The sequence below is a fragment of the Nestor notabilis genome, unplaced genomic scaffold (genome assembly GCF_000696875.1).
Source record: "Nestor notabilis isolate BGI_N333 unplaced genomic scaffold, ASM69687v1 scaffold182, whole genome shotgun sequence".
Taxonomy (NCBI): Eukaryota; Metazoa; Chordata; class Aves; order Psittaciformes; family Psittacidae; genus Nestor; species Nestor notabilis.
Window position 1 is genome coordinate 1 of NW_009917633.1, and position 13,819 is coordinate 13,819.

Genomic DNA, 13,819 nt, shown 5'->3' on the forward strand with positions numbered 1-13,819 from the left:
CCCTGCAGAGGAAGAAGCTCGTCTCCATCTGCGACCACTGCAAGATCAAGATGCAACTGGTGGCCGATCTGCTGCTGCTGTCGAGCGAGACCAGGCCGGTGAACACTGAGAGCCTGTCTGTCTTTGGTGAGTCCTTCGAGAAGTGCAGGGACACGATCATCGCCAGGACCAAAGGACTCTCCATCTTGACCCACGACGTCCAGAGCCAGCTCAATATGGGACGCTTCGGGGAGGTGGGGGAAAGCTTGATGGAGATGGGGGAGCTGGTGGGCTCCCTGACTGAGTGCTCTGCCCATGCTCCCTATCTGGCTGCAGTGGAGACTCCGGGGGCCCAGCCTGCCATGCCTGGCTTGGTGGATCGCTACAAGGTGACCCGATGTAGGCATGAGGTGGAGCACGGCTGCGGGGTCTTGAAGACCACCCCTCTGGCAGATATGAGCCCTCAGCTCCTGCTGGAGGTTTCTCAGAACATGTCCAAGAACTTGAAATTCCTGACAGACGCCTGCGTGCTGGCCAGTGAGAAATCCAAGGATAAATTTGCTAAGGAGCAGTTCAAACTCAGTGTCAAATGTATGAGCACCAGCGCCTCAGCCCTCTTGGCGTGCGTCAAGGAGGTCAAGACTTCACCCAGCGAGCTGACCAGGAACCGGTGCGTCTTGTTCAGTGGACCTTTGGTGCAGTCTGTCTACGCTCTGGTGGGCTTTGCCACTGAGCCCCAGTTTTTGGGTAAAGCTGCCACCATTAATCCAGAGGGCAAAGCTGTGCAAACTGCCATCCTAGGAGGAGCCATGAGTGTGGTATCCGCTTGTGTGCTCCTGACCCAATGCCTCAGGGATATAGCCCAACACCCCGAAAGTAGCACCAAAATGAGCGATTACAGGGAAAGGTTGAGGAACTCCGCTTGCGCCGTCTCGGATGGTTGCAACCTGTTATCTCAGGCACTAAGAGAAAGATCTTCACCCAGGACTTTACCGCCAGTGAACTCCAATTCTGTGAATTAACCCCCACATCTTCTGTTTAGATCCCAGTCATTGCTAAAGGAAAATAATATCCCACCTCCTCACCCCTTTTTTTGTATACCAAAGAATTTGCTTGGATGAGCCCAATCCTTTGATTTCATGTGGTGAAGAAGCAGAACATATTCAAACTATACGTACTAATAAAGGTAGCAGGTTTGGGCTTCTTTTTACTTTACTTTAAAGTCCAGCAAGTATCTGCAGATAAAATTTTCCTTTAACCAACAAGGTCTTCACACCGATGGTAAAAACAACTGTTTAGAAGTATTTTCTATTTGGGGAGGTGGGGGTGTCTTAAAAAAAAGAAAAAGAAGCTTTAATCGCGCTGGGTGCGGTTTTTAAAGTTTGTCTTGTCTCGTCTTCCAAAATTTCCCCTCTAAATTTTACTGTTTGTGCAGGAAAAAGGTTACCTCAGTTCTCACTCATTTAAAAAAGAAATGATTAAAACCCCACCACCACATAGAGGATGGATGTAGCTACTATTTTGTTTGTTTCGTTTTGTATGACTTTTTTATTTTGCATCAAGTGTTAGGTTAGAAGTGCATTTGGTGTGTAGGAGTGGAAGGACTGGAGGTTGTGATTATGTTTTCCATGTGTTGATTTCCAAACTGGGGGAAAAGCTACTGTGAGTGTTTAAACAAACAAACAAATTACACTATAACAAAAGTGATTTTTAATTTTTTTTTTCCAATGTCAGTTTTTATCTTGCATGTACTGGAGTATTTATTTCATCTATTAAAATGTTATGTTTCTCAGATGTCTTCCCGTGAATCTCTTAATACTTGAATAATTGAACAGCCAGGCCTGTTTGCATTGTATGTCATTTCCCCCAGGGAATGGGTGGTACAAATATAACTGTAGTTGTAGACAGCAGCATACAGGCTTCGATTGAGTTCTTTTATTTTCATAAATACTGTCCCTCCCCCAGTACCACCCCTCCTCCTCCTCCTCCTCTGGCTGCCTCTGACAGAGATACTCTAGTTGTATTTATGGGAAGCTGGACGGTGCTGCAGGCGTTGGGATCACCCTGTCTGCTTGTTGCAGCAGGGCACGAGCTGGTGGTGTCTCTATCAGTGTTCCGTGTTACCTTGTGAGCAGGTTTTGTGTTTTAACTCTTGAGGATGTTGTGGGCCATCTGTGTTAAGCCTGTGAGTTTCCATGTTAACTTAGTGTTCAAAAAACTTGACCCTTCTGGGTAGCCCTCCTTGTTCTGTGTGTCTGCTTGGGACTGTGGAGGTTTGCCGAAGCGAGCCTTTTGGTTCCGCAGAGGTTTGTGTTGGAGCTCCTCACTATGGATGTCTGTCGAAGTAGTTCGAGTTTGATGATGGAAATAATGGGGAAAAGTTAGCTTTACAGGCCCAGGCCACCTCCGTGTGAATTCTTTGGGAATGTTGAGTGGACCTTGGGGTACGTGGTTCCCATAATTGCAATGATGGCTTTTTTCAGGCTAGTGTTTGTTGACCTGTGGGATTTGTTGCCTTCTATATGTTCCATGAAAAGTAAATAGAAGAGCAGGTCTTCTGGCGAGGAGGCTTTGTTTGTCTGCCCAGCTTCATTGCATAACTGGATTATTTTTTCATAAGTCTGCAGATTGTTCAATGTTGAAAGCTATCAGAGAACGTACCTTTAAAATGTTATCGTGGTTTAAACCTTCAGTGTAGAAGCACTGTCCTATTTAATCCTTGGAAGAAGTAAACCTTTTGGGTCTGGATATGGAACAGTCCTGGACTAGTGAAAGGTCTTCCTTTTACAGCGTTATTGTTTCGCTTGCACGTGATGCTTTTACTTAATTTCAAAGCAGAGTCAAACATGACTACATAGTAGATTAGTACATCCTGTGAAGGATATACAAGTTTAACTTACAGATCTTCAGGGTTAGAAAAAAATAATTAATTGACTTTAAAGGACTCCAGTATTAGATTTTGCTCATTCTTAAATGAAACTTCTCTGATTTCAGTAAATTGCATGGTTAGGACTTTTGTTCACGAAAAAGCCAGCCCAAGCCCCATTGCTCTCTGGTATGACATTCTTATGACATTGTCTCTGATGCAGTGTACGCCTGGCAGTATGCACTGCAGAGGCCCGGAGATCCACGTCTGTGGCATACAGAGCAACATTTCTCTCCGTGTTTTTTCATACATAAGTATATACACATGCTGTTCTACCTCTGACTTAGATGCCTTCACAGGTATTTCCTCAGAGGCACTCCCACATGTGCATGGACACACGTTTTCCCATCTGGATGGCAGAAACCGCTGTAGGACTCTGGAGAGATTTGTAGGAGGCCAGGGACATCTACAGGGAGGTCCTGTGCTTCTCTAGTGTTTGTGGTAGTCTGCTCAACTACCCTTTGTATCTCCCTCCTTTGTCGCACGTCTCCGTGGAAGCCGAGATACCGTCCCAATCTACCCTTCCTTCTTTTCCGCAGTTGCGCTGAGGGGAAGGAGGAAAAGGGGACTACAGCAAACGTAATGCTTTCAGGATGTACTATCTTCTGTGGCTGCAGACAGGAGGTGCGGAACTGGCTCCACCCTTCCTTTGCATAGATCCTGGATGGTGCAGAACTTCGTGTGGGACGTGCGGAGATGGTGCTGAGGAGGCTGCAGGGCAGTGCTGCTTGGGGAGGGGACCGGTGCTAGGGCGGCATCCTTCAGCTCTAGGGCTTTTGAGTTACCATGACCTACATTGGAGGCCTGCTTCCAGATATAAACCAGAGGATTCTGAAGGGCAGCTCTGCAGCATGTCTGACAAAGAAAAAAAAAGTAATGTCCCACTGGCTCTTTTGATGTTTCTACTTAATAATTTTTGGTGCTGCTGAACTAATTAGGTACCTTTTGATTCATTTATACATTATTGAGGTTATATGGATCACAGTGCAGCCTCCTTATTACCTCTGTGTGTGAAAGACAATATATTATTAACGATGATAGCGCCAATTTCTGTCGTGGTAAAATTTTAAGTGGTTTAGTGCAATTTTTGTCTTAACAAGGATACTGCAGATTCTTCTCCCCTTTATGATTATATTTTAAAGTGAACTATATGCATACATATTAAATAAGTATGTATCTTTTCCCTTTTTTTGACACCAAAGGAAAGCAAACTGTTTGGGATCTCCCTTTGCTTTTAAGGAGTGTGGGTTTTGCGGGGGATTCAGTTTTATAAAATCAAACGTGAACTGTAGCCAGGCCATGATTTTAGTTAGCAAGCTGATGGAAAAAAATATACACAAATGGTAAATTCACCAAAGGAACTCACTGTAACATTTTAAAATAACAGTAATTTTAACACTTCAAAATGTTCAATCATTTGTTTCCAGAATAGAACTTGCACAAAAGGAGCCCTGCGTTCCCTGGCCTCAGCTCAAGAGAGTATCTGTCAAAATCTGTGCCATTTGTATAATACCCACCACAAAGTTCAAGAAAAAAAGAAGGTTTTTGATGCAAACAAGTACAACTATTTTTATGGTCTCTGAGTAAATAATTAACAGGAAAAAGTCTCTATACACATATGAACATTGTGGTATGTTCTGAGCTGAAAGTGTGGTTGCATTGCTAAGTGTGAACATACATGTATTCTAAATGCTGTAGTGCCACATTTGTAAAGACTTAATGTACATTGTGATAATTTATTTTGGAATGTATTCCTATAGAGTATTAATTCCAATATAAGACATTATTTCAGTAGGTATGTTCATGGTCATTTACTTCGTAGTCTGGGACACAAAAAACCCATAACGGATAAGTTCTCAGGGTGCAGTTGCTGGCCACATTGAGGTCACTGGTGATCACTTGGTGTCATACTTTAGGCTCTCATTGCCCAAATGTGTACACCATGTAGGTCAACAGGTAGTGTCACTGTTTCAACATAGGCTCAGACAAGCATGCGATGTGTTTTCTGATCTGGAACTGTGGTGATTTTGTGAAAACTTAGTATTTTAGGATGTTTGTATCACATATGTCATAGATCTACTCTAACTGTGTTTAATAAAGGGGTTAACCTATTTCTAAACACATTATGCAATGCAGATTTGTAGCCAAAAATAACACAATCCCCACCAAAAGAGAATTAAACTTATTTTTTAAATGTAAGAAATATTTTAACAGGGAAAAAGTTGTCACTTTTGTATTGCCTGTGAATTTGGTATTACCTTTTGGTTGTGGCTTCATCATAGTGAAGTTCATTACTGATTTATTACAGCAGCTGAATCTCTTGAGTTCAGGATCAGAGCAATGTGTTTTCTGATTCTAAAAAAAAAACCAAAAAAAAAAAAAGTTCTGTAAGACAACCAGTAAATAGCAGCAAAATGCAGTTGAGAAGCAAGTACATTGTTTAAGGGACCTTGCAAATGTAAATCCACATTATTTTTCAAAGCTAAGGAAAAGAAAAAAGACCATGGGTCAGATAATTCCCTTCACTTTTTACCACAGGAAATGATCAAAGTAGCAGAAAATCTGCTCTTTTTGGCCAAACTTCTGTCAGAGACAGAAGGGGTCGAGCCAACACATGGTGTATGCAGCCTTGCAGCAAGAGGGGATGTGGCTGATGGGAAAGGAGGTGGAACCAGAGGAAAATCTGTAGGGTAGTACGTCCTATTAAACCCACAGGAATTTTCCTATTCTAGATAAAATGGGGGCTGATCCACTAAGCAAATCTCAAACAACAAAACCTTTCTTTCTGGGCTGTTAGATGCTTGTGAGTGAAGATGTGGGGTTAGGAGTGTTGGGGATGCTCAGCACTGAGTGGCTGTATCGCTGTAGGGAACAGAGCGCCTCAAGTTGCCCTCATATGTATTAGCAGTACAGGCAGAACCGTGTACCTGCCACAGCAGTTTGGTGGGAAATGAAGGGGTTGGCTTTTAACTTCTTTTTTTCCCCCCTATCAGGCTTTTTCTAGATTTTACAAGCAGAAGCAGATGGCAGGACCAGTACGTTTTACTTCTTTGTTCTTGCTGCCTGTGAAAGGTGCCAGATGGGCAATGATAAAAGATAGAAATTCTCTTCCTGTAGCCCAGGGATAGCAAAAATGCAGAGCTTCAAGGCTGCCCTGTCCTCACAGCATAGGTTAACGTGACAATATGTGTGGTTTTTGGGGGGCCCACTGGTTTCACTCTTTGACTTTTTGCCGTGAAACTGACAGAAAACTCCAGTAGCAATTTGACGAGGGCATTGAGACCATTAAAGTATTTCACATAGGCCACCAAACCACCACCAGGTTTGGATCATGCACAAAACAGGCCAAAAAATATACAGACTAGGTATGAAGTGCAGGGCCAAATCCTGCATATGACTAACTTGGCAAATTAAATACTGTGTCCTCTGAGAGGTGTTTATTTATGAATTATCAGAATTTTTGTGTAGGAGTAGTTCAAAGGTCTATTAAAATAATTAGCAGCACTATTCTGAACCATTGTCTTAATGAAGATGGACATCTGTGGACAGGCAGGGCCTGTCAATGAAGTCTGTGTAATTAAATATTAATGTTTTCCCCAAGTGATATTAAAATGTTAGGGGGTCATTTTGTGTTGCAAAGCGAGGAGTTATATATTGATTTTCATTAATCTGGATCTTTTCCTGGAACTGGTTTTATTGCACTAGAGTCCTTTGAACCTAAGTGTTTTGTTTTTTTAAAACCACGCAGTGTATGATGCTATATTCTGACCAAGTCAAAAGCAGCATTTCAAGATTAATGCAGAGATTCCTGGGGTCTTTTGGCAGCTCACCAGACTCTTGTTCCTGTTATAACTTAATTTTTTATAATTTCCTTTTATGTTAATAAAGGCTTCTTGTGGCTGTAAAAGTTGAAGTTGTCTTACTCCATAGACAGCCTGGTTCTTATGTAGATATTATTTAGATTATTTAGAAGTCCTGCTGGTTGCCAGATGGAGCTTTTTTGGGTTTTGTGTTAAATACTTGGAAAGCTAAATAGCTTGACTTTTCCCTCCTTCCCTGCCTTCCTCCCCCAACAAAATAAATAAATACTTGAAAAATTATTACTAACAAGTTGCTCAACTTCACTTTTAAAATCAATTAGTTTGAGGTGAAATGACTGCCAGGATGAGCTACCTCAGAGTAGGAGGGGTTTGGTGGGGTTTGACTTACCTACCACGATTTTAAACCAACGGTTTTTCTCCATGTTTGTTTGGGCAGCAGGAACTTGAACTTCAGTTTAAGGATAGAGAATCCTGAAAAGCAGAGAACATGGCCTTGAATCTTGCAGTAGCATTTCTTGCAGGGTCTGAACTTAAGATGGAAACCCCAAGACAGTCTTAGACTGCAGTGGCTGTTAGGATTGCTGGAAATAACTCGCAGGGTGTGGTTCAGTGGTATGCTGGGCTGCTGCGAGCCGCTGTATCCCTGAATTAGTTTAACCAGCCTTTGGATGACAGTCTCTGCGGTAGCTCCTGCGTCTCCCACCTCCCTGGTCTGAACGTTTAGGTGAGGCAGTGAGGAGGAGAGATTTGACATCAGGTTCTCATGCAGAGCATGGAGCTCTGAGGCTGTTTATAAATCATATGATTGGCACTAGGAGCCCATACGGCTACCAGGGTGGACTCATCATGGGGTGGTTTGAAACTGCGTTTATTCCCCTGATCTTTGGGGTATTTAACTCTTCAGGCCATTCAGTCAGTTGAGTTCACAGGGGCTGTCTTAGCGTGCAGAGCATCAGCAGCAGAGCTGGGCCAGGTCTGGTTGGCCTCTGGATTTTAGCAATTGCGAGGCTTCGTTTGGTTGAAATTCAGGCAAACTGCTGAGGTCTAGGAATGCTTCTCAAAAGAGCAGAGCCTTTTGGGCGCTGTGGTGCTGATGAACTGAGAAGCCTTCTAGGCCCTATTCAGTGTATACGAGGTGTTACTCCAGCTCATGCAAAATGTGCTTGGGAAACACTGGGAGACAGTGTTCTACTGATCATAATTATTTTGTCATCAATAACCAATGGTCAAGACAGTAATTTTTACCTCCAGGGTTATGTTTTTAAAGTACAGAGGAAAAAAACATCAATTCCAGTCTTTTCACTGTCTATTGATTCTATCTGGTTCACATGAAATATAGGAAGTCTGTTGAATTGGTAGGCACATTGTTCAGGTGTACTTTAGCCCCTGTTTGCTTTCTGAACGTGCACTCTATGGGGAAAAAATGAGAAGAGTCAGGTAGTTCTATGTGTGCAGTGTGACAGATTATAGGCCCTGTAGCAGTTCTGAATTGGCATGCAGTTAACCCTCTGTTCTTATTTAAATGCTTCAGATTTAGTCAGTGTTTAAAAATTTACTTTCTGTTTAAAAATTTACTATGGAATCAATCTATTCGGGCAATGTTAGATTCATAGTTCAAAAACTTTATCCCCTTTTATCATCTTTAAGTAGCCATTAGTCTGAAATGTCTCACTCTCTAGGTCTTGCTTAAAAAAAGAAACAAAAAGGAAATTGAGGCCTGTATTTCAGTTTTAATATTTTTGACAGCTTTAAAGCTAATGGGTCAACTTTTTTTTAAATTAAAGAGCATGGAAAAATACTGGGTGTATTCTTTCTCATGCTGAAGTGAGCCATTGTTTCTCTGCTCATAATTACAAACTTGCTTTTTAGAAACTGGGATTGGTTCTAGGCATTGCGAGAAAATCTGTGAGCGAAACTATCTATGTGAAATTTCCTTAATACTGACTTTAGGCATGAACTCATTCCGAGTCTGTAATCTTGCCTTCTCTTGTGACTGTCATATTAGAGCAGTTTGTCCCAACAGCCTGTAAATGGAGCTGGTAGCATCTGAACAGGCTGAAGAGCAGCTGTTGAAGTGAGTGGTACAAGTTCCAGAGACACAAGTACTATCTTTGAAACTTCAGAGATACGCACTGCTGGCTGGGGCATTGCAGGCTGTAACAGTCCTGAAGAGTTACAGTGAAATACAGGGCTGAGAAAAGCTACGAGCAAGGGAGGCTTGTTACACAGTGTGGGCAGAATTTATGGTTTTTAAGGAGGGGGAAAAATAATTATTTGGTCAGAACTGTAGGAGTATTTAGGGGCTTAACTCCCATTGATTTTCGGTGGGAGCTATATGTCTAGATGTTTTGTGGACCTGGTCATTTGCGATGAACTTTGAATGCCTGTGGGTTTAGGATTAATTATAGGATGTTGTGGTAGAGTTTTACTGTAACTCTATAAAGCTAGGAAATTTGCAGCTGAATTACAAACATGGGCCATAATTCTGATCTTGCCATCCTGACCTTCCCTTATGAGTTAAAATCTCTTGTTACCCTTGCCTATGCCCTGGCTGACAAGCGGCCAGAGGCCCAGCTCTACCTCATTTGTCTCTTCTGGTTGCCAGATGCCAGCATTGTACGTCTTACCTTCACATCAGAATCACAGATTTCACTTCCCTGCCTCCACCCTCTCTGCTCCTTGTGTAACACCCAGATGTGGCACAGAGCTCCCTTTGTACTGTGTGCATGTCATCCTCAATAGGCCATACACATAAAGACAGCTCATTTTAATCGAGGTCCAGATCGCATCAGGAATATACCTGTTCTCTCTGTATGCAGGTTCCAACTACCTCAATACCACATACATCCTTCCAAAATAGGTCTTGAGGAGCTGCCTGTAATCCATGTTCTTTGGAACTCTTTCACACACAGTTTGTTAAAGAGCTCTAATGCGATTCGGAAGAAAGGGTGATCTGACTTTAGGTAGTTATGAGATGTTTTTTAGTTGGGGGTGGGGGTGAGCTAGATACCATGAGACATAATTTAGTGATGAGCTTAAAGTTGTAGCAGCTCTAGGTGCCCATTTCCCAGTGGAGTAGCATTTGGGGTTTGTGTGGCATTTGTGTCTCTCTTTTAATGTTCTGCTAAGATTGTGTATTCAATTAATCTGCAATTTTGAAGTTCAGTAACAGGGAGGTAGCATCTGGATTTACACTGCTTTGTAAAATCTATTTTGATGACTTTTTTTAATGGGACCCTGAGGCTGCTTTTAAAATTTCTTGTCTTGCCCCAAGTTCTTTTCTTTATCAAAATTACCTTCATTTTCTCTCCAACTGGGAACAAACAAACAAAACCCTGGATAAACCTGGTGTATTTATCCAATTCCCTGCCTATCTGCCTTTTATGGACAGTTTCAGGATGATTAGATAGAAATAACTTTCTTTGAAAAATACTTTTCTTCCTACATTTCAAAGTCATAGCCTGAAACTGGGGAGCATTTTGTTTTGTATGTGATTAAAACCACATCTGTTCATTGGGGTAGAACAGTGGAAAAGGAATGCCTCTCTGTCTTGGTACATGAGATGACAAAAGGCCAAATGTTCTTGTTTGGTTCACTTTCATGATTGTACTGTAGTATACAGAAATGCCTGGCTGCATCAATATTGCTGTTCTAGACACTGAGTATCCTTTTGATTACAAGCCCAGCACTTTGCAGTCGCTTGTATTGGGGAGAAAAAAGAAAAAGTCTGTTGAAGGCCCCTGTTAGTACATTATAATGTTCTGTATTACGTTTGGTTTTGTTTAAGACAAGAAAGCTCAAATTGGAATTATGTGCCAATTCTTTATAAGATCCCACTCATTTGGCAAAGGAATTGCATTAATTACATCTTGTTTTCTGTGCTGTGTCATTACAGAAGAGAGAGCACATGCTGCGCTTGTAAGGGGATGAAATATTTCACTCACATCTTTGAAGGCTTTGCTGTATTTTTCCCTTTTCTTTTGGAAAAAAAACTTTCCCTGGATGATAAATAAGCTTTGCAAATGTACAGCAGTGCTCAGAAGCTTGAGTAAAACAGACTTTTAAAAACTAGTAAATCTGTCTGATAGAAAGACGATTAAAAAAGTCAAAGTACTTTGTCAAAGCTTTTCCCCAAAGTACTGTTTTAGGCATAGTTTTACCTGGTTTTGTTGTTACATTCATTTCATGTTACTGTTGGACATTTCCTCCTCTATGAGATGATTGTATAAGTTGGACATTTCACTTACGGAAGATGCAGTTGCCGACTGGTTCTGGATCCTTAAGGCTGTGATCTGTGAGATGTTGAAAGCCCTTCCTTGTATGATTGCGTTTTACTGACGTGATCCGGAGTTCACATGAATCACTAATGTCCAGGGAAAATCACTCCTGTCAAGAGAATAAGTCAGACCATGTCTACAGGAAAATTCTGTTATGATGGACATCTCTTTTTCAATAACTGTCTGAACTAGCCCCTCTTCATCAAGATTATGCATCAAAAGTTAATGAGAGTATTTAAAGAATTTTCAGCTGCCAAAATATTGATAACCTACATGATATGTGAAAGCCTTTCTTCATGTTTTGCTTCTGTTCATGTCTATCTGGTCTATCTGTCTAAAAATAACAGTTTAAATGTATTTTTATGCCAAAAAATAGCAGGTTTTTTCAGCAGGGAAAAGGGAAAGCCTCTGTTTTGGTTTTCAGAAGTGGACTGCAAACCAATCAATATCTCTTTTGCTCATTAGATGCTGTGTAACTAAGTTATCCCACTGCTTATTGCAGTCTAAAATACCTTTTACAGTTGATGTGCATTGACATCCTACAGTTTCATTTTAGAAAAGCGCTCAGCTTGTTTATGTGCTTCAGTCATATTGACAGTATATAAATTCTTCCTCAGAACCAAATAATCCTTGTTAATGACAGAGTGAAATGATACTAAGTTTATTTCTAGGGAAAAACTAGTGCTTTGCATTAGTCAGATTGATGAGAGTTCAACCTAGTAATTCTAAAGGCTGTTGCCTTTGTAGTAGTGTGTTTGAGGACTCCTGCAAGCCTGAAGAATACTATTTTCAAACTGTTTAATTTTATCATCATTTCAGAGAGTACAGAATTATCTCTTCCAGTCCAGGTTATTTGGGAATTAAAGCCTTTTAGACTATACTTAGCAAAAACGATCCTAGTTTAGATCTAGTTTGCAGGGTGGGTTCTACCTACATATACAAAACCGGGAGGTACAGGTTGATCGTGTTGTGAGGGGGTTGTAATGCTAGTTAAGAACTGCATTGCCTGAGATTAGGGCATGTGGGATTTTCCAAAGAAACGTGGACTTCTATGTTTTAGAAGCAGCCTTTTGAATTTGTTTTTATGGGTGAAATCCCCAGAAACAATGAACTTTGCCTTGATCTCAGTAAATGGTGCAGCCACAGGGATTCTTTCAGACAGATAAGGATCAGGTGTGGTAGATGCAGGTATGAGGTATACAGGTATAAAAACACACACAGAAAGGGGACTCCTTCCTAAGACTTGACCTTTCTTCCCCACATATCTCTCTACAAAATAGTATGATTCTTGCCTTCAAAGAATAGAAAGTACTATTGGGAATACAGTTTGCTTGAAGGGCAGTTAACCATTAAACAGGGGCCCTGGATAGAGAGCAGATCTACCAAATAATACTACTAAAATAAATTGCTAAAAAATTGCATCAGAATTAGCAGCTAGCTGAGAACTTCTGCTTATAAGCAGGGACCTACATGGAAATACATTCGGTAATAAGGTAAATGTTTGTCATCCTCATGCCTTGCCAATGATTTTGGGTCTCTGCATGTTAAGACTAGGGAAGGAGGTGGAAACTTGTTTGGTTAAGAAGTATAGATCAGTTGTTAGGAAAGAAAAAGGCCCTTCTAGAATTAGCTTGGATTAAGCTAATGGATAGGGAGATGCAATTCTGTTAATTATGGGATTTGTGGAGCACTGTGAGTCACAATACCTGTTAAGGGCGCTTGGGCCAAGTGTACTTACAGTGATCCTTTCTTCATCGGAATGAAAGCTTTATTGTCTACCCATAGCCTGTTACGTATCTTCACCTCTCCATATGTAGAGGGCTGTGCCTTTTCTGAAAACAGAGATTAAAAAATAATGCACCTCTTTCCCATGAAGTACGTCCCACCAGTCACTGCTGTCTTGGTCCTGAGCATTTCACAATGTAATACTGTCTAGTGATGCCTTACTTTTGTCTTGCTTTTTGCATTGTCACTCACATATTCCTTAGCGCACATCATCAGACTAGGAGCCATTCCTCACCTCTGATTCTCATCTAATGCTTCCAAAAATCTCTTGTACTCACTTACAAAACCAGCTGGAACTGCAACATCACTCCATTTTAAGCTCTGAATTGTGTTAGCCATTACATTGGTTCCACATGCTGCTTGGGTGGAGACACCAGTTAAAATTCCCAACACAGACAGTCAGGCCAGGAATTGCAGCTCTGTGTAAGTGGTGGTGACTTTCTAATTCTTGATTACATTATGCCAGAAAAGAGGATTGTTCCCAGAGCAATTTACCAAGAGGGGAAAAATGGAAATACTGTTGAGGATGACCTTCCACCCCAGTGATCTATTTGGCTGGCGCCTGTTATTGCTCAGCTTCTCTGTCATGGGTTTCACAGTAGTCCAGTGCTTTGTCATCGCTACTAAGTGGAGAACTCCTGAGCTCACTAAACAGTTTGTGAGGGGTTTGGGTAATGGCAGAAGGGTTTATGAGTGCAACTGCAGAATAAAGTATTCATCAGGGTTACCTGAAGTAGACATGGGTCCTATTTCAGCAGACTTTAAATGCATCAATTCTAAAAAATTCATTAATCTAAAGTGCTATTCCTGAGTCCAAGATCCTGAGATAGAAGGAGAGAGGAAAAAGAAGGGAATTACTTTGCATCACTCCAGCATGGGAGCAAGAAAAGTGTTGTTGCGATTGTCTCCAGGAGAGAGGCAGTGCTGTAATCCTGTTTCGTTTTCGTATGCAGAACTTGAAAAGATTTTTCCTAGAAATGTGTAATGGGACTGTCAGAAAACAGACCACTCCCCTTCCCAGTAGTTTCCTG

The 13,819-nt window shown here is 41.4% G+C and overlaps 1 protein-coding gene across 1 annotated transcript; it reads left to right on the forward strand.

Annotated features, from left to right (window-relative positions):
- Positions 1 to 5: 5 nt before the first annotated feature.
- MESDC1 (mesoderm development candidate 1) lies at positions 6 to 1,771 on the forward strand (the record flags this gene model as incomplete). Its single annotated transcript, XM_010009319.1, has 1 exon — positions 6 to 1,771. A coding segment is annotated over one exon (996 nt), but the record flags the coding sequence as incomplete, so codon positions are not given.
- Between the last annotated feature and the right edge of the window lie 12,048 nt (positions 1,772 to 13,819).